Consider the following 21276-nt stretch of genomic DNA (forward strand, 5'->3'; position numbering starts at 1 on the left):
TCTTGGGCACCCAGTTGGTGTCAGAGAATTGATGAGTTGGTTGGTGTTAGAGGAAACACCAGTCACTCACACTCGCTGAAGGTGATGTAAGATGTCAGCAAAACCAAACCAAAAAAAAAGCCAAAAAACCTGTGTCTGCAGTTAAAGGTAGATTGAAACAGAATGTGAAATTAGAAATTCCAAGCCTAATTGTGAATTTTGAGATTTCTGGTACAAAAAGCAGTTGGTTTGGGAAAGTCTTCAGCTCTGTTTGTGAAAACTTGTATATCTTGTAGAACGTTCAAATGATTGTTTCCCTCAGTTTCTATGGTTCAGGAAGTAGCAAGTTCAAGGTCAGTATTTGAATTCCAGGTGCGTGCTAGCATCCAGTGATCTTGAGTTTATGGCGGGTTTTTTTGTTTGTTTTTTTTTAATGTGGTAATGCTTTCTTTCTCTCTTTGTTATTATAATAGCTTCATTGAGATGTAATTTATATACCATACAGTTTAACCAATGTAAAATGTATACTTCAGTGGTTTTTAGTATAGCCATGGAGTTGTGCAACCATCATCACAATCAATTTTGGAACATTTTCATCACCTGAAAAAGAAACCCCATAGCATTTAGCCATCACCCCTTCCCAACCCCCCCCATCCCAGCCCTAGGCAACCACTAATCATACTTTCTGTCTCTGGATTTGCCTACTCTGGACATTTCAAATAAATGGAATTGTAATATGTAATCCTTTGTGGTTGCCTTCTTTCACTTAGCATAATGTTTTCAAAGTTCATCCATGCTGTAGCATGCATTAGTATATTATTCCTTTTTATTGCCAAATAACGTTCAGTTGTATGGATGTGCCACGTTTTATTTATCCATTCATCAGTTGATGGACGTTTGGGTTGTTTCCACTTTTTGGCTATTAAGAATAATACTACTATGAACATTCGTGCACAAGTCTTTGGACATATGTTTTCATTTCTCTTGAATATATACCTAGGAGTGGAATTCCTGGGTCATATGATAACCTTGTGTTTAATCTCTTGAGGAATTGCCAGACTGTTTTCCAAAGTGACTGCACTTTTTACTTTCCTACCAGCAGTGATTTTGATTTTGATTTTGATTTTGAATTTTTCACATCCTCGACAATATTTCTTTTATGGATGATAGCCGTCCTAGTGGGTGTGAAATGGTATCTCATTATGGTTTTGATTTACCTTTCCCTAATGGCTATTGATGTTGAGCATTTTTTTTTTCCTGTAGTCATTGGTCATTTGTATGTCTTTGGAGAAATCTTTTTCAGATTCCCTTACCAAATTTTAGTTGGATTATTTATATTTTTATTATTTAATTACAAGAGTTCTTTATATATCTGTACCTGGATATAGATATGTATACCATTCTGTGGGTTATCTAATGCAGTGCTTTTGATGTCTAGATTTCTTTGGTTTGTTTAGGGAGACTTCCAGGTTAGCAAAGCCGACAAAGTGGGAGTGTGACCAGTTCTGGGAGGCATGACCCATGTGGTGAGCAAAAAGAAACAAATCTCCATGGTATGCACATCATCAAACTTTTATTTGTCTAATTTTCAGCTTTTTCTTTGTGGTATAAAGTAACAACACACAGCAAAAAATAGAGCTAAAGGTAAATACTTGGCCATCTCATGTGATTATACTATGGTACAAGGTATGAGTTACTTGTTAGCTGACTGCTCTGTTCTTAAGTGTTTGTGGTATTGCCTCCAAAACTAATGAAACAACCTAACAGAAGTCAAAAGATCTATTAGCTGGCTCCACTACTTAGTCCTATGACTTAATCAAATACCTTACCCTCTCTGGTTGTAGATTTTCCTCATCTATAAAATGAGGGAATTGAAAATTGAGTAAGCTGATAGGATATTCGTTAGGGTTCTTTCCAGCTTTAATATGTGGTTATATGATACAGTAATACCAGTGACGTTTTTCTTCTTCTTCTTCCTGCCTCTAAACAAGGAAGACATGCCTTGTTGAAAAATCTTAGGCCCCAAATACCTTTTCCTCAAAAGGATGAGAGTTAGATGCATTTGGCAAGTATAAAACCGGGCACATGTAGATATTCAGTAAACGCTTATTGTGGAATAGCCAAGGCCATCTATGTGAATTTGCCTTATGGGTTAGAGGAACATGACATAGCTGTTACCGGTGAGGTGGAACTAAAGGATGAAATAATGTATAAGCCTGCTGTGGGTTTGGCTAGAGGTAAAGGGACTAGGAGGAATGAGTCCTTGATTGCATCCTCAGAAGTATTCGGAGCTCATTAGGGGAGAAGCAAGCTCTCAGAGAGGTCAGTTGTGTCCAAAGGTAAAATCAAAACCTAAACTACAACACATAAGTAAAACAGGACGTGAGAAAAGAAACATCTGAAAAAGGCATAGAAATTGTGAGGTAAGTACACTTTGTTTTGTTTAGTTTTCTTCTGGATTGATTTTTTAAAGTTTTCAGGGTACTGAAAGTTTTTTCTTGGTCTCTGAGCCCAACTGAGATAAGTGCCAGAAGTTCAGATATTGTAGGTGAAGACAAGGAAGTTTGACACCTGTATGCCAAGGCAGATATGGAAGAAGAGTGGGGGAAAGGTCATTGAGATTAAGGTCCATCTGCCAGAGTTTGGTAACTTTGATTCCTACCAGCCAACAAAGCTACTTAATGTTTTATTTTTGTATTTGACTGGCTTCCATGATGTTATTTAATCAGACATCATTGTAAATAAATCGCATGTGAAAAGAAGAAAGAAAAAGAAAAACAGGTAACTAGTCAATTCAAATTGGGAAAGAAAAACTTAAAAATTTAATTCTAGCCCTTTTCCCTTATGAATATGGGTCTTTGTCCCATTTAAAAATTGCTCATCATACTCACTTAGTAAATAGGGAGGTTTTGTCCTTAATGTCTTCTTAGAGCTCTTTAAGAAAAATATATGCCTTCAGGAGATTATTTGATATAAACACAGAGCTTGAAATATGTAAGGAATTTTTATACTCTCAATGCTCTATTTTTAATCATTAAGGTAAGTCATTATGATAGTATATGAGCTACTGATATATTGACTGCCTTAAGAGCTGAGCAGGAAATACACTCCCAAAATTAAGAGGTCAATATATTGGTCTAAAGAATGGCAGGTCCTCAGGTTTTGTTGTGGAATCAAGTTTAAGGCATAGTCAATAACAACTACATTCTGTTTAGTATAAGTATTGGACCTGTCATGTCCGGCTTCTTGAGCAGTTTCATCAGCCTAGAAGCACATGACAGGGCAGGATCACCAAATAGCAAAATGTTAGACTATGCCCAGATCATTTTTACAAATAGGTTTCCTGAACTGAACATGTATCTACGTTGGACAAAAGCAGACTACCTGAGCAGATTTACTTTACAGTAACCTAAGTGGGCCTGCTGCCAGCAGAATGAGCAAAAGAAACAGTATGCAGATTTACACAAGAATAGCTTCAGGGGATGTGACACAGTTACGGAATGCTGGGTAGCAACAGAAGTAGACTTGTAGCTATAAGCTAGAAGAGGGTTCATTTTGTGACAAGATATTATTAGACCTAGGGCTACCAAAAGTATTTTTGTGTAAGAGCATACGCCCCCTAGACTCAAGCTGAACAACACTTTAGTGGGTGAAGAGGATAGATGGTTTGCATATGCAGCTTATTGAACAGGTATGGAGCAGAATTTGCTCTTGTGACTTAATTTAGCATGCTTAAAAAAATCTTAAATGTAATTAAGCACAAAACAGGTTCACCTTTGGCTGTGTAGAGGAATATACAAGTTACATGTATAACCCTTCACCATAAGGAAACACATTTCTTAAGAAGAGGTACAGGGGAATTTGGAGAAGCAGGCAGTAACTCCTCAAATGAAGCTTATGAGTAGGATGATCTAAAAGCAGCTGAAGTCAGTAAGTCAGGTGCCTTCAGTAGCTATTTGGTGAAACTTGTACAATCCCAACTCCCTCTGGGTACTGCTATCATTTCTCCATGTTTATGAACACCCAGTGAATCTATTTTAAAGTATAAAGCTGGAAATAGACAAGCATGATCAATTAAAAATATGATTGAATGTTCACCTGTTCTTATGCCTGGGATCATGTGGTTTTTTATAACAAGGCCAAAAAAATCTGCTTCATTTGATAGTTCTAAAAGGGTACTCTTTCTTTACATATGAGTGGTATTGATTCTTCTGTTTTTTTTAAATGGAGTGTTTCTTTCTTAACAGATTGAGTATTATACTAAATCTGTTAAAATAGGCTATTATTCTTATCATGAAAACGTAATTCAGTATCTTATTTATATTTCCGACATTTTTAGAGAGCATTTATGTAGTTCAGTCAGCCTTTTAAGAAATAGAATACTCCCTTTTGAGGTACCTTATTCCATAACTTGAAATTCAGCCAGTGTTAAAAATTGTTCCGTGCTTTCCTCTTACTTCCGTTTCTTCCCTTTTGGGACACAGACCTCCTTAGGGAGGAGGGAGGAGAAGTGAATTCTGAATTCAGCCAATAGAATCTAGAATTACATAGTGTTTACCTATTTTGCATAACACAGGCCCACCCACACATTATGAAGGTGCTTAAGTGAAAACACTGAGCAGACTGCTATGCTGTGTGTGATTCCAAGGGTAATTGGAAGATGCTTTAGTACTATCTGGATTTTATCCTCTGGTGAGAAGGTTGTTTATCTAACTTGTGATAATAGCGATGGAATAAAGAGGTAGGTGTTCTGTGGCTTAATTTTAAGTGTCACATTGTCAGTGCTTCGGGTTAAAGGTAGGGTTGTTAAAGGAATGATTTGAATTGTCAGATGGTTTATATTTAATTTTTTCACATTTTTTTCACATTCAGTTTTAGAAGTATGTTATGTATAAATTATATTTCCTTCCCTCTTAGAAAAAGGGTTGAATAAATCTCAGGCTCCAAGGATTTTGTGTTTTTAGGGAGGTTTATACTATTAATCTTAACCTCTTATTAGTCTTAAAGAAAGCGTTAGACAAATAACTACAGGGCTTTATTGCCTTTTGACTGTTGGTCAGCAGAAAACTGAAAACTCTTCATTTGCAGTATTTTTCCAATCCAAGCCACAGTATTTAGTTTTTAACATGCTTTGGAACTCAGTGTTGTCCATTGTTTTCTTTTGAATTATTAAATTTGAGAATTACGTTGCTCTCTGAAGGAAATTGTTTGGTAGCCAGAATGATGGTGCTGTCATTGTACTTTGGTTAGCTGTTTACAGCTTATTCAGAATCTAGTTTTTTGACCGTAAATCTCCTGAGGTCCTCTCAAAGAGATCTAGGCCTTTGAGATAACTACAGTTTACTATTTAAACATTTTTATAAGTTAGGGAAAATTTATAAAGAATTTTTGTAAATATTGAGTCTTGCTTTATAAGAATTTTAGGTAATGTCTCTACCTGAATGTTTTGTTGTTCTTCTCTGATGTGGTAGGAAGAGATTTAATAATTTTATATCTGATGATTGACTGGGGGGGGGCGGCGAGTAAGGCTCTTTCTGCTAAAAGATGAACAGTTATAAGTTCCCAGCAGTGTTCTTTTCTGAAGCATTTTATTTTCATTAAAAGAAAAGGTATAACTAAGATTTTTTAAATTGAAAATTCATGAAAAAACTGAATGTTTGCTAGAATAGTGACATGCTGCCCAGTAATGTGTGTTCATTTTTTATCAAATTTTCTAATCTATTCGTGAGGGGGAAGTATTCACTCTCTTGTGTATGTATACAAGAAGTCAGCGACGAGAAGAGTTGCAAATTAGGAGGAAAAATTGATCATAATAAGTTACCTAATCGGGGTATTTGTAATGTGATACTATAACAGTAATCAGAGTAGAAAGAGGAAATTTGTAGAAATATCCAAGCTATATGTATGTATTATTTTCCTAATAAAGAGTTAAATAGGAATACCATACCGAGTGATTTAAAATATTCACTCTGCTAAAAAATAGATGTTCTTAGCTTCCCACACACAATGTCTCTAAATTACTGCTATAAAAATTTATGGGGAAAACATTATGATTTGGTCAGAGAAAGATCAGCTGCTGTTACTTTTGAGAACTTTTCATGAACCAAAGAAAAATTAAAACTCATAACATGAAACTCTTGTTCATTAGTGAGATTATAATAGTTGTCATCTTTTAACAATGACTTCTCTCTATGGGTAGCTGATTTTACTGTTAGAAAAAATATTGGAGATTCATTTGTAATTTGAATTTTCAACTACATTTCTCTTTTCCTGCTCCTTTTTGATAGAGCTTATGGAATTGTGAAACTATAAAAGAGTTAAAATTAACTTCCCTGTAAGAGCAAGAAATATATGTACTAAATCTTATCTGATTTAGATGTAGTTTTTTCCACTATTGAGAATCAATCATTGGTATAGCATTCAACCTTGAAACTAATTGCAGTGATCTTTGAGGCTTTTGAATATATTTCAGGGTGTGTTATATATTATGAGCAGTAGATTAGAACTTTCTACATGGTATCAAAGTTACCTACAAAGAACTGATTATAAACATTTGTTTAGATACTGAGAAATTAAGATGCATCTCTGAGGAAATAATTAAATATTAAGTGATGAGGCAGCATCACCATAAATTAACAGTTATTATCAAGACCAACTTTGTATGCCTAACTAAATACATTTAACAAATACTTGATTTTTTTTTTTTTAACATGGCATTAGAACCTTGAAAATCACTGGTTTAACTTTCACAGTTTGAATAATTTTAAGAGACTCAAAATTCTATGACTTGGATATTTTGTGAGCGAATCAAGCAGATGACCCAACATACAAATCTCCGTGCAGCTTTGTTGTTCGCATTCAGTTCTGGTGACAAATCCTATGAGGTGTGGAAAACATTACCCCCATTTTTAAAATTTATTTATTTATTTTTGCTGTGTTGGGTCTTCGTTTCTGTGCAAGGGCTTTCTCCAGTTGCGGCAAGCGGGGGCCACTCCTCATCGCGGTGCGCGGGCCTCTCACTATCGCGGCCTCCCCCGCTGCGGAGCACAGGCTCCAGACGCACAGGCTCAGCAGTTGTGGCTCACGGGCCTAGTTGCTCCGCGGCACGTGGGATCCTCCCAGACCAGGGCTCGAACCCGTGTCCCCCGCACCGGCAGGCAGACTCCCAACCACTGCGCCACCAGGGAAGCCCCTACCCCCATTTTTTAGATGGAAGATTATGTGTTATAGGACTGGTTTGTAGGTTTGAGAATTCGTGAAGGACCATGGATATAGCCCTCATGACTGTCAAGGGCCAGAGTTCTCAGGGTTGGCCCTAGGCAGTCATAGCTTAGTCCTTCACAAGTCTCTTCTAGTTTGAAGAAAACAGTATCATAATGAAATAATTTTAGTGAATAATTCAGGAAAGTATTTGACTTTTTATTTCTTTAAAATAAAATTTTCAAAATTTTATTTTAAATGAAATCTGTCAAAATTACCCAGGGCTGATGCTTCCCAGCTCTTCTTTCTTCCAGCTCCCCTTTCTATTCCCTTTCATACACTCTTTAAGACCAGGATTAATGTGTGTAGGTGGCTAGAACTCAAATTCCAATACTGTTAGAGGTTTCAGTGTAGAGCATTAATTCAGAAGCTATGATATAATTCCATATACAAAGTGTTTTCTAATGATGCCACCTAGAGCATTCAATAGTAAATTGCCCTTATGTCGTAACTTTTTAAAAAAGAAAAACCTGTGAAGCATGATTCTGCCAAATTCAGATCAGTATGCATCACTTTTGTTCAGGTATCACTCAGTCCAGTGAGTGTCCACAGTTTTGTAGTAACAACTTTATTCACCAAAGAGGCTGTGGATGGGACGGTTACACATCAGAGAGAGGACATGAGACCAGACACTGTGACTTGACAGGGCCAGCATAAATGGAAATCTTGAACCTTTAGGTTGTGAGAGGGCTGAAAGGAAGCAGACTTTGAATCATGAATTCATTTTTTTAATTAAATTTTTTGTTTTTAAATTTTTATTAAATTTGGAGGGCTATTTTGTTTTCTATTTTTATTGTCTTTTTTTTAAATTTTTATTTTGAAATAATGTTAGCCTTACAGAAAAATTGGAAAAATAATGCAGTGAGTTTACATAATACCCTTTACTCAGCTTCCTCTAATGTTGACAGTCTATATAACCAGGGTATATTTATCAAAACCAGGAAATTAACATTGGTACAATATTGTTCACTAAACTATAGGACATATTCAAATGCCAGTTTTCCACTAATGTCCTTTTTCTGTTCCAGGATCCAATTCCTGATCCCATATCCCATGTAGTTGTTGCATCTCCTTAATCTCCAATCTGGGAGTTTCTTAGTCTTCCCTTGTTTTTCATGACCGTGGCACTTTGAGTACTGATAGTTATTTTGTAGACTGTCTGTCAATTTGCGTTCGTCTCATGTGTTCTCCTGATTAGATCTAGGTTATACATTTTTTGGCAACATAACCACCGAAGTGATGTGGCTTTAGTGCATCATAATCAGGGAATACATGCTATCAAAATGTTTTATTACAGATAACGTTAACCTTGATCAGTTAGTTAAGATGGTGTCTCCCAGGTTTCTCCCACTGTGAAGTTACTGTTTTCTCCTTTATAATTAATAAGCATATTGGGGGAGGTACTTTGAGGCTATTGTTATTGCCTTTTTAAAATGCGTGTAATTTGGTCAGCGTTTTAATAAAAATAAGGACTAGAGAAAACCCAGATTATTCTAGAGTAATCTAACTGTCCAAAAATAATCATTGCACAATACTACTTGTGGAACATGGACTCCATATTCCATTTTTAATTTCATAGGTTGGTATAGATTTCAAGTGGTTGAGAAAAATCCATTTTATTCATTTTTTTCAAATTTAAATTTTATCCAAGGGACTTTTAAACTCAGCTTTAAAATTGAATTACTAAGAAAATTTAAATAGTCAATATTATAGAAGTTTATCCCATATTAGGACTATACCATTTATGTAAACTCTCACTCTTTAATACATTATAGTAGGAAAAGAGTTGGGGGCTTTTCTTGTTTGTTGTTTAGTTTCCCAATGTAGTTCTTTCCTCCCCACCCCCCATGAACTTTTCATTTTATTTTTTATTTTTTATTTTTTTTAACATCTTTATTGGAATATAATTGCTTTACAGTGGTGTGTTAGTTTCTGCTTTAAAACAAAGTGAATCAGTTATACATATACATATGTTCCCATATCTCTTCCCTCTTGCATCTCCCTCCCTCCCACCCTCCCTATCCCACCCCTCTAGGTGGTCACAAAGCACCGAGCTGATCTCCCTGTGCTATGCGGCTGCTTCCCATTAGCTATTTTACATTTGGTAGTGTATATATGTCCATGACACTCTCTCACCCTGTCACATCTCACCCCTCCCCCTCCCCATATCCTCAAGTCCATTCTTTAGTAGGTCTGTGTCTTTATTCCCATCTTGCCACTAGGTTCTTCATGTCCTTTTTTTTTTTTTTTCCTTAGATTCCATATATATGTGTTAGCATACTGTATTTGTTTTTCTCTTTCTGACTTACTTCACTCTGTATGACAGACTCTAACTCCATCCACCTCATTACAGATACCTCCATTTCATTTCTTTTTATGGCTGAGTAATATTCCATTGTATATATGTGCCACATCTTCTTTAATTTTATTTATTTGGTTGCACTGTGTCTTAGTTGCAACAGGTGGGCTCCTTAGTTGCAGCTCACCGGCTCCTTAGTTGTGGCATGCGAACTCTTAGTTGCGGCATGCCTGTAGGATCCAGTTCCCTGACCAGGGATCGAACCCAGTCCCTCTGCATTTGGAGCGTGGAGTCTTAACTACTGCTCTTTTTTTTTTTTTTTTTTTACTTTTCATTTTAAACTCAGTTGTTTCCACAGTTCCAGAGTACTAGCTAGAGTTTTAGTTGTAACCTTGGTTTTCTTATCTATTAAACAAGGAATATAATAGTTCCTACATCATAAGGTTGTTCTGGCATTAAATCAGTTGATACATGTAAAATATTTAGAACAGTGCTTGGCACGGAGACAGAACCCAGGAAGTGTTGGACACTATGAAAAAAGGGTAGCACAAGCATGAGTTGCCTGCCAGTGTTGGATGCTGACTTTAGAAAAACTATAGAATTTCCAACGAGTATACTTTTATCAGATGTTTTATGTTCCAAGTAGCTATCTAATCCCACTGAATTTGCTGCATTCTGCAGAATTTTCTTTGCGACTTTAGTGGTTAAATCTAGGGGAATTTCTAGTCTTGCTTTCTGAGAAGTATATTATCATTTTAGGAACTTTGGTAGTCTAAAAGAGTTGAATACAGGCCAAGCATGGGCAGAGACAGTAAAAATGTTTGAGTCCTTAGTTGTGTCTTTTAAAATACATTTTCTAGATGTGGGGAATTAAGTGATCATTTTGGAGTAGGGTGGCAAGGTTGTATTTAAACCCCCTTCCCCCAGTCAGGAATACTGCCCTGCACTTTTCTCTTGGCTGTCACTTTTCTGGGGGTGCATGAAGGCTTCTGTCCCTAGGCTATCTGGACTCTCTTCTAATACATGTTTTTTTCTTCCTGGTGGTGCCAGGAATTTATCTTAGTGTAATACCCTGCTTTTCCCCTTGGGTTCCTTTCTCCCCTCATTTTTAAAATAAGCGTGCAAAGTCCACTATTTACTGATGTTTTTATTGTTGGTCACTACCAGGAAGCAGGGTTGACAAATACAATGAGCACTGAGGAAGTGACAAAGTTTCAAATCTCAAAAAGCCCTAGTCATAATTGCATAGTTGTGACTAGTGTATGCTGGAGTATAACTTGTCTAGAGTTTATTATACTTTTTGATCTCTCTCCTAAATGGCCCCATAATAGGGTCTCTTACTCTTATTTAGGAGTCAGACCCACCCAACCTTGTTTGGGGTGTGATTAGTGGTATCAAAAAACCTGGACTACTTAACTTGTAGGAGTGTCAGTCTTCCCATTTATCAAATGGGGATAAATGATTATACTTGGTATAGTTGTGATAGAAATTAAATGAGTTAATGTATGTTTAATTAATACATGGGTTTCAGCCAGCTCTGCCAAATATTACCTGTGTGGCCTCGAACCAGTCATTGGCCCTTCTGACTGACAACTTCTGTTCCCTATCTGGAAAATGGAGTTAATAAGACTTTCCTACCTAATTCACATGGCTATTGTGAAGGTCAAATAAAATAATCTTATGAGAAAGCACTTTGCTAATTAACATTCTGTGCAAGTACAAAATAGACCTTAATCTAAGTTTGATTCAGATTGATACGCCTTTTGATTTAAAAGCATTCCCCTATGCTTTCCAAAGCCTACTTCTAGTTTCTCTAGGTATGGGTCCCCTAGGTCAAGAAGATATTTCCTTATCTGGCCTCCACAGATTAGCCTTTCTCTAAATGTCAGGCTACCCAGCACTGGCCTTATAGCTACTTCTTTGGCCAGTCCCTTCAACCACTTGAGAGAGGTTGCTACAATACTAAAATATTTTAAATGCACAGAAATATTAATAATTAATCGCCATCAAGGTAAGATGATAGTTCTCCCATTCTCACTCCCAGCCACTCTTATCAAGTCTAATAAAATACTGAAACTGCAGCTTCAAAGCCGTTGCCTTCACTATCACAAGGCTTAGTAATAACCTTTTAAGACATCAGTATGATTATGGTAGTAAGCAAATGTTTGTTAAATACCTTGATATGTGCCAAGCATTATACCAAAAGTATGGGAAATTCCTCTCTGAAAAAAATTGTTATCCCGTTTGTTCTCAGTGGCTCTGAGGGTGAAGAAGGATGGGGGGAGGAAGTTAGGGGATGGAGTGTGGGAAGGTGAGACATTTTTGATATTACAACCAGGGGTGCTGCTGAACTTCTTAAAATGCACAGGCCAGCCCCCTGCCCCCATGTCAAAATGTCAGTAGTGCCAAGGCTGAGAAACCCTAGTTTAGAGGAACAAATACTATCTGTGGGAAAGATGTTCGTTGCTTTCCCATCAGGATGAAAATACGTTATCCCTGTAGCTGATAGAATATCAGCATGTCATTTGGCCACCTTAAAGGGGGAGGCTGGGAGTTTGTCCAGGGGGTGCCCTGTATCCTGAGAAGGGGAACATGGCCTTAACTTCCTTCAGTGCTATATTCAGAAGCCAGAAGACACCGACAGAAAGTAAAGTAGTAATGTAACCTCATACTCCTACAGCTGACACCATTATTTCTCCTATTCCTCCTCTCCTTTTATGGAAAAATGCTGCTTATTAATCCTGCTGATTGTGAAAGAAGGAAGGTGATTAATTTTTCACTCTTATCAAGCAGCTGCTATAAGTTTACCTCCCTCCAATCATCAGCTAAATTGGTTTCATAAAATGGCTCTACCACAAATATAAGAAAACAGTTCCTTCTGTTTGAGTCATCCTTTTGAAATCAACCACAGGAGAACTCTAGTGTAGATGGAAATCTGTTTCATCAGAGATAATATATGCAATCCACATTATATTTTTCACCATAAAGAAGCTTTGTAACATTTTCATGTTTTAAAACATTTTCCTTTTTTTCCCAGCACCTCTTATGCCTACTCACCTGCCCGCCAAAATAGGAGTGTTCAAAAGATTATGTAAACATCTTCCTGAGATCTGTTTTGTCCCCTGCTTAGTGTTTCTTTTGCTTCTTTTTATTTTTCAGGACAGGAATCTTGTACTTGTGTTTAGTATGTAGTAAGCAAGCAAAAAGACTGTGTGCAATGTACAAAAAAAGAGAAAAAAGTGTTATGTTGAGGGAGCAATTTGGACAAAGATTGGTTTCCCAGTTTTCCTTCTTAAGGTAAAACTGACAATTACGTATTATAGAGTCTTTCCTTTGCAAAGACTTGATAAGAAAACAATTGTATTTCACTGGCCTTTAAAGAACAAACGATTAGAATGTTGTATTAGTCAAATTAATGAGACTATTTCTAAGAAATATATTTTTTATGGCTAATTATTCGTGTTTTCCTTGCCCACACAAAAAACAACACTATTCCAGAATATATTTCTTTTAAAAATTTGTTTAACTTGGGAAGGTCCCTGCTGATGAGAACAGCATGCTTAGTTTTCAAGGATCAAGCAAAGCTTCAAAGTAATAGAGATTATAGAAAACAGCCTTATTAATATCTTAGCAAGGTTTTCTTTATCATTTTTTTCGAGTCTCATGTAGAATAAATGGTGCTATTTCATATTCTTTGTGCTAGATCACCTTGGGATAGGACTGAATATATGGGGTCAGACCAACTAACTTAATTGAATACCAACAGGTGGGGCCTGTGATTGAGGCATTAGAATATAAATACTTTATGTACATACCCATTTCATGTTCTCAGGAGCATGACTTCAGGAATTGATTTTGAAGAATTCTGTATATTATTCAGATTTCAAAACACAGAGGTTATAAGAAGAGAGTGAATGCAAGAGCACTATTTAGCTGCTGGGCTTTAGGATTATACATAACCAGTACTACTAAAGTATTTTATTACAGATTTTAGATTATTAGATACAGAAATAGAAGCCAAGTTTGTGTTCCTGTGATTGAAATTTTGATATCACTGATAAAATACCCCAATTCAGACCTTCTAAGGGACCTAACCAGAGTAAGAATAATTGGGAATATGTTGTTTTTCTAGGCTCATTTGGCCAGTGGTTCTAGAAGGTATAGAATGGTGAGTATATGCCAGCCCTACTCTACTAATTCCTTGTCAAAGCTAAAATTTGTTCCTTTTGCTATAGAGGCAATAGGACTAAATCTATAGTGCCATGTGCACATTACTTGTAAATTCTTATGTTAGGACCAGATGGTCTCTTATATATTTCCACCTCCAAAATTATCTTCATTTTACTTTAGTCCCTTCATCTTTAGAGTTGAGGAAACAGATTACTTTGTTCAAAGAGAGAGCTAGAACTGGAACATAGGCTAATACTTGCTAGCCATGCTTTAAATTAATATCAGCCAAATATGGACATTCATGTATCATTTTCAGATTTTTGCCATATATGTGTACTTACTAATCCTATTAATACTATTGAAATTGACTTCTTTAAGTTCTTTTTAAGGAAATGTTTTGCTACTATAAATGAAAACCCCCCACTTCCTAAAAATAGAAAGTAATTCTAAAAAGGAATCTGAATCAAGACAAAGCAGTGTTATTAAAACTTAATTTAAATTTTCAATTTAATTAATTCTTGTTATTAAAATTTTAATTCTTGCTGTTCTCGGTCAGAAGTGTGTCAAAGCAGTGTTTTCATGTTTGACGGCAGTACCTTAATTGTCTAAGAAGACCACATTTAAAACCTCTAGTTAAGCTTCTGCTTAGCTTTTTAAAATGGAATGCTTCTTTAGGGGAGAAAAGATATGGATACATATTCATATATTAAAGTATGATACAGTGTAGATTAGATGGTCTTGTTATATGGAACTAAATTGTTTTTTAGTTAATTTTTCTTAAAACTTTTACATTTTTACATTGAAGGATTTAGTTAGCTTCACATCAGTTTCTTTTTCTGAATGGGGTATTTGATCAGTATAGTTTATTTTACTTAAGTGAACATTTCTGCACAAACCTAATGTCTCATAATTATGGTGCTATACCTATATATCGATTTCTGTAAACTTCGAACAATTTAATATATTAAAATCTGGTCATCAAAAGCAAATTCATCCGGGGAGATGAGAAGATTTTATAGCATATTTGAAGGAAATGTTTTTCTTAAAACAGTTCTTTACGAATGTTTCATTTCTTTAATTTTGTAAGCAATTTTAAAATTTACCAACAAAAAAGTTAGTGTGTTTGTCTGGATTGCTGGTCTAAATGTGTATGTCAGTTACAAGGGAATAAAAGGGCATCAAAAAAGCTAAGCCTTGTTTTTTTACTTGTTCTTATTCATTGGGCTACAAATATTCTGTGTTGCCTTCTCTCCAGAAGTGTTGCTGTACAAGCATATTTTACTGTAATGTAGAAAAAGGCAAGTAGGCATTTTTCATTCATGAGTTGCCTATGAAACCAATTAGTGGAAGGATAAAACCAAGAGACTTTCATGAGTTAGCTAGAAAAGTTTTCTTGTGAAACCTTCATAACAGGGCTATCAGGAAGACCAGGGGGAGAATAGATATAGGAAGTACCTGGTCCCATTAAACTTCTGATAAAATAGACATCGTAGTATTGTGGGAATTATTTATTGTAGTGATTTTTCTAGCTTATCAGAAGTGCTAGTCTTTTGTTTTTCATACATGTGTCAAATTTACATTTTTAATTAAACTTTTTATTTTGAGATAATTGTAGATTCACATGCAGTTGTTAAGAAATAATAGAGAGAGAGAGATCCTTTGTACCCTTTACACAGTTCCCTCCAATGGTAATAGTTGCAAAACTATATAGTACACTATCACAGTCAGAATATTGACATTGATAAGGATACAGAACATTTCCATCACCACTGTGGTTCTTTCCTGTTGCCTTTTTGTAGCCACGCCCACTTCCCTCCTACTCCCACCCCCTCCTTAACCTGTGGCAACCACTTACCTGTTTTCTGTTTCCATAATTTTGTCATTTCAAGAATGTTATAGAAATGGAATCATATGTAACCTTTTGAGCTTAGATTTTTATACTCAGCATATAATTCTCTAGAGAGTTGTCCATGTTGTTTCATGTACCAATAGTTTGTTCCTTTTTCTTGCTGAGTACTATTCCATAGTATGGGTGTACGACAGTTTAATCATCCACTCAGTAAAGAACATCTGGGTTGATTCCAATTTTTGGCTATTACAAACAAAGCTGTTATAAACATTTATGTACAAGTTTTGTGTGAACATAAGTCTTGATTTCTTTGCGAGAAATGCCCAGGAGTACAATATATGTATTACCTTAAATAATTGCCTTAAATATTTCCTTTACATACATTTGGAACTACATAGGACAGTGTTAAAATTTTTGCTTTGACCTTCAGACCTAATGCAGAAAATTCAAGAAAAGGAAAGCTTATTTACCCATATTTTTACTACCATGTTCTTTCTTCTTTTCTGATGTTCCAAGTTTTTTTTCTTATCTTCTGTCTAGAGAATTCCCTCTAGCCATTCTGTTAGAGTAGATCTGCTGGTGACAAATTCTCTTAATTTCCCCTCATCTGAGAACGTCTTGATTTCCCCTCCATTTTTGTTGGGTGTAGGAATCTGGTTGATAGTTATTTTCTTTCAGCACTTGAAAAGGGCCACTTTCTTCTGGCTTCTATAGTTTCTGGTGAAAAATTAATTGTCATTCTAATTGTTTTTTCCCCATAGGTAAGGTGTAGTTTTTCTCTGACTGCTTTTAAGAAAATTTCTTTTTTAGTTTACAAAAGTTTAATTATGATGTGTCTTGGCATAGATTTCTTTAGTTTTATCCTGTGTGGGGTTTGTTCAGCTTCCTGAATCTGTGGTTTTGTTTCTCTTTTCAAATTTGGTGAGTTTCAGTCATTATTTCTTTGAGTACTTTTTCAGCTCCACTCTTTCTCCTTTCATTCTGGACTCTGGTGATACAAATATTAGATCTTTTGCTGTAGCCCCACAGGTCCATGAGGCTCTGTTTTTTTTGTTGTTGTTTTTTGTTTTCCAGTCTATTTCTCTCTCTGTTGGTCACACTGGGTACTTTCTGTCTTCCAGTTCACTGATCCTTTACTACATTCCTTCCATTCTGGGTTGAGCCCATCCAGTGAGCTTTATATATCTTCTGTTTCTTTGCAGAGACTTTATATTTTTTTGTTTGTTTGTTTGTCTATCCCAAACTTGTTTGTAATTGATTACTGAAGCATTTTTATCATGACTGGTTTAAAATCTTTGTTAGATAATTCTCACGTCTATGTCATCTAAGTTTCGGCATCTGTTGATTATCTTTTTGCATTGTTTTAATTCTGTCTAGTTCTTGATATAATAAGTGGGTTTTTTTTGAAACCTGGACATTTTTTTTTTTTTTTTTTTTTTTTTTTTAGTTTTTTTTTTTTTTTTTTAAACATCTTTATTGAAGTATAATTGCCTTACAATAGTGTGTTAGCTTCTGCTTTATAACAAAGTGAATCAGTTATACATATACAATATGTTCCCATTTCTCTTAAACCTGGACATTTTTGTATTAAGTTCTGACACTGGATATTATCCATGCTCTGTCAGGGGAAGAGGGGGAGCCTCTTTGTTACTGCCAGGTGGACATGGAAGTCCAGATTCCCTCCTCAGCCTCCATTGACACCTGAGGGAAGGAGATCCTGCCTAGTCCAGGATGGAAGTCCAGCTCTAGACCATTCCCCGTGGTCTCCACTGACACCACTAGGGCAGAGGAGGGGGCATGTTACTAGCCAACAGGGTGGAAGTGCTGGCTTTCTACTTGACCTGCTCTGACACTACCTTTGGCAGGGGCAGGGCCAGGGGAGGTCAGGCCGCCTCATTATGGCCTCATGAGGTAGAAGTCTGGGCTCCCCACTCAGGCCTTGCTGGTGAGGGTGGTGGTAGGGTCACAGTGTTTTCTGTGGTGTTGGCTGCAGTAGAGCAGTTATTGTCAAAAGTTTTCTGTCTTGCTAAGGCTGCCATTTTCTTGTTCCTTTGATTAAAGAGGCCAGACATTTGTCAGGTGTTTGTTTGTTTTTCTGTCTGCCAGTTGGCATTTCCAGGTTGCTAGATTCTTCAGCTCCAAGTGTGGGATTATATTAGGCAAAAAGAAAACCCAAAGAACTCACCACTGAGTTGTTCCTTGGACCCGGAGGCCCCTAACTATTCTGCCTTCTCTCTACTTTTCAGAGTCGTCTTATGTATTATATATAATGTCCAGGGTTTTTAGTTATAATTACCAGAAATAGTAGGGAAAATAATGTCTACTTCATCTTCCTGGAACCAGAAGTTGCTAAATTTACATTTTTAATGTATTTAAACGGTTATATCAAATATATAACCATTATTGGGGAAAATGTCACATACTTTATATATTATGTGATACTTTACATAATATTGTGCTCACAAGGACTGCTAGAAAAGAACATCTTTATTTAAACTGAAATTCATTGTTCAAATTATTAATGAAAACTTTTCCCCTCTAGGAAATAATGCAAAAGGTGTCCCAAGGCTCCTGATCAGTGAACAGAGATTTGAGAAAAACAGCCAAGCTCATGTTTTCTCCTGATCAAGAAAATCATCCATCCAAAGCACCAGTAAAATACGGTGAACTCATTGTCTTAGGGTAAGGTTTCTCCATCTGATGAGCATATAATTGAATGATATATGGTAACTTGAACATCTAGGTTAAAAGTACCTTTTTTAGAATTTATATCCTACCGATTTCCAAAGAGTATTTAAAGCTATAGAATAGTATTACCAAATCAAGAAACTCTTTTAATTCTCATTTTATTATCATCTTTTATAAGTACTCAAATGCTACATAAACTCTGCCTCACCCTTACCCCTAGAAAGGACAAACCTTAAAGATGAAGTAAAAGTGGTATTTGTCTAAAGTCACATAGCCAGTCCATTTGTCTTTCCTGTCCCTTCTTTTAGAAAATTTGCCTCAGCTACTTTACCAAAAATCCCCTCTCTGCTTAGGTCATTTCGTGTGGGTTAGTATTTATTTATTCCTTTCCCCTCTGAGGCAGCCAGGACCTTGCTACTTGTTTACTTCAAAAGTAATCTCATCCATTCAACTGACACAGATACAATCTGTGATTGAGGAATAGATGATTCCATTATTTCAGTTTATTCAATCTAAACTTGCCACAGCTGTCAAAATGGAGACACAATGTTAGTCTGTTTACTAGAGATCTCAGAAACTAGAAATTGTGAAATTTACTTTCCCCCTGCTGTTTCTCTGCTGCCTAAAAAGCAGCTCTAGACATTACAACATGTTTTAGAATCAGTTTGGTGCAAATTCTTCTTTAAGTGAGAATATGTCCATTGTTTCAGATAAGAAAGTAAGAAAAACTGGGGAGATAATATGGCATTACTAAGCTTGAGTGGAAGCCAGGAATCCTGGATTCCAGTGCTTATTCCAACACTGCTAGCTGTATGGCCTTAGGCAAGTCAGTTAACCATTCTGGGCCTTAGTTTCCTCTTCTGTAAAATGACAGGTAGACAAGATCATCTAAGGCCCTTTGAGATAAAAAAGCAGGTTTTTTCTCAAAAACAATTTAAAAGATTGTAAACAATATAGTAACTACAATATTACAATTTCAAATCACATAGATTTTGATGTATTAATGACAAACAGCTTTTAACCACCAAAAACTATTCAGAGTTAAATTCTTCAGGAAATTTGAGTCATTTGAAGACTTAGAATTTAAAATTTAGTATATGGTTTAAACTGGGTCTTTTAGCCCAGCAGTTTCTCAGTTAATCTTATCAGTAGTAGTTGTCTCTGTACCTGGCACTTGGTATCTTAAAATGCAAATAATGCTTCTTCTCAACCCTCTAGAAGGAGAAGTCAAGCTACATAAGGTTGTCAGTTTCATGCTGTTGCTTTTTTAAAAAGAGCTCTGAGCTGCAGGAACACAGTGTGGGAATAGAGAGCATATGTCCAGAAGAGGAACAAGGCAAGCTCTGGGTGGACAGTAGTGAGGGGCAGTGAGGAGCCCACAGTGGGTGGGCTGGGGCCAGCACAGCCTAGAACAGCAGACTTCATGCATTAGCTGCCAGACGCCACTCTGAACTTCCAGCAGGGGTTTTCTCCAGTAGAGTCAGAGTGTGTTACATTTTATAAAGGTTCAGTGTAATTTCTGTATCTGACAGTCTTTGAGTAAACTCCCTTCCCTTCCTTGTCAGACACTAACGTAGGCCATTTTACAAGTACATTCTCCTCCACCCTCAAAACTGTCCCCGTTCCTTGCCTCATTTTCCCCCAGATTAACCAACTGTAAATAAGAAACCATCAAACCAAAGATTTTTGTCGGGTGGTAAGAAGATAGTACATGAAGAGAGGTGATTATTAAGCTACCGTTCATGCCACAACGGTGCAGTAAAGAATGAAAAAAGAATGACAAACGCCTGGATTCCAATTCTAGCTTTGCCAGTGTCACTTGTGTGACCTTCAGGAAATAACTTAATTCCTCTGAGCCTCTGAGGAGCTTAATTCCTCTGAGGGAAAACTTAATTCCTAACCTGTAACAGTGGCTAGTGGCGCCAGTCTCGCAGTTTTTATGAGAATGGATTAAGTGAGGTGATGTGTGGAATAGAACCCACTAGTGCCTAGTACATAGTAAACACCCAAATGTTTTGAACTTTTTTCCTATTAGTTCAGTCCTTGCTTCCTTGGCTTAGCTTTAGGGCATATATATGCTATCATGGAGAAATGGTCATAAGGTCTGAACAACAAAAGTATGTTTAACTACCACTTAGTTACACTCAGTCAGGCAGGTTTTGCTGACATCATGTGAATGTGAGTGTGTATACAAGTAGCTGAGACTTAAATCTAAAAATTCCTTGTTTCAGAAGTTCAGCTATTAATAAAGTGTTTGGTTCATAGTTAAAGGAGATAATATTGTACTTTTAAAGGTTGTATTAGCACATGCAAACTCACCTTTTTTAAAAAAAGAATGAGTCATATGAAGTCAGATATGCCATTAATCAGCTCTTGATTATCTTGAATAAAAGAGGGAAGGAAAATATAGATAATTCACAGCTGTGTGTAATCCAAAAGGTGCTTCTCTGTGACTTCGAATGTCACCAGAAAGAATCTCATTTTGTTTCACACTCAGGCAGCTGGTCTGAGGATCAGCAATTGCTAGAAGTTAATTCCAGACACGTATAATCTGCTAATACATAATGAATTGGGGATTGATCCTCTAAGACGAAGTGTAAAACATTTGTTTTAGAATTGTGTGGTTCTTACATGAGATCCCCTAAACTTTTTTCTCCTCCATCAGGTATAATGGGTCTCTCCCAAACGGCGATAGAGGAAGGAGGAAAAGTAGGTTTGCTCTGTTTAAAAGACCTAAGGCAAATGGGGTGAAGCCCAGCACTGTGCATATTGCTTGTACTCCTCAGGCTGCAAAGGTAAAAAAAAAAAAAAAAAAAAAAACCAAAAAATAAAAACTAAATAAATTAACTTGGAGAAATTGAAAGACTTGTACTTGCTGTTTATATTCTCTAGCATTCCCTTCACATTCTGTACCAGAAGTTTCCTTTTGTTTGGGTGGGAGAAGACGCTTTGGAGATAGGCTATCTGAAGAACTGCCATCTGGAAGAGCATAGGACTTTTTTTTTTTTTTATGACAAACTGGCATCGGTGG

General features: G+C 36.3%; 1 protein-coding gene across 7 annotated transcripts in view; it reads left to right on the top strand.

Annotated features, from left to right (window-relative positions):
• PELI1 (pellino E3 ubiquitin protein ligase 1) overlaps window positions 1-21276 on the top strand; it is a 128942-nt gene that overhangs the window by 98737 nt on the left and 8929 nt on the right. For 3 of the 7 annotated variants that reach the window (XM_082358264.1, XM_082358265.1, XM_082358262.1), the window contains 3 exons: window positions 13671-13706; window positions 18100-18239; window positions 20911-21040. In XM_082358264.1, coding sequence (XP_082214390.1) covers window positions 18169-18239; window positions 20911-21040 — 201 coding nt within the window. In that variant the 5' untranslated portion in view covers window positions 13671-13706; window positions 18100-18168. Of the gene's footprint in view, window positions 1-4503; window positions 4721-13670; window positions 13707-18099; window positions 18240-20910; window positions 21041-21276 lie in introns of those variants that run through there. The other 4 variants (XM_082358266.1, XM_082358261.1, XM_082358263.1 and 1 more) reach the window with 3 other exon arrangements.

This window comes from Balaenoptera borealis (genome assembly GCF_965194805.1).
Source record: "Balaenoptera borealis genome assembly, chromosome: 15".
Taxonomy (NCBI): Eukaryota; Metazoa; Chordata; class Mammalia; order Artiodactyla; family Balaenopteridae; genus Balaenoptera; species Balaenoptera borealis.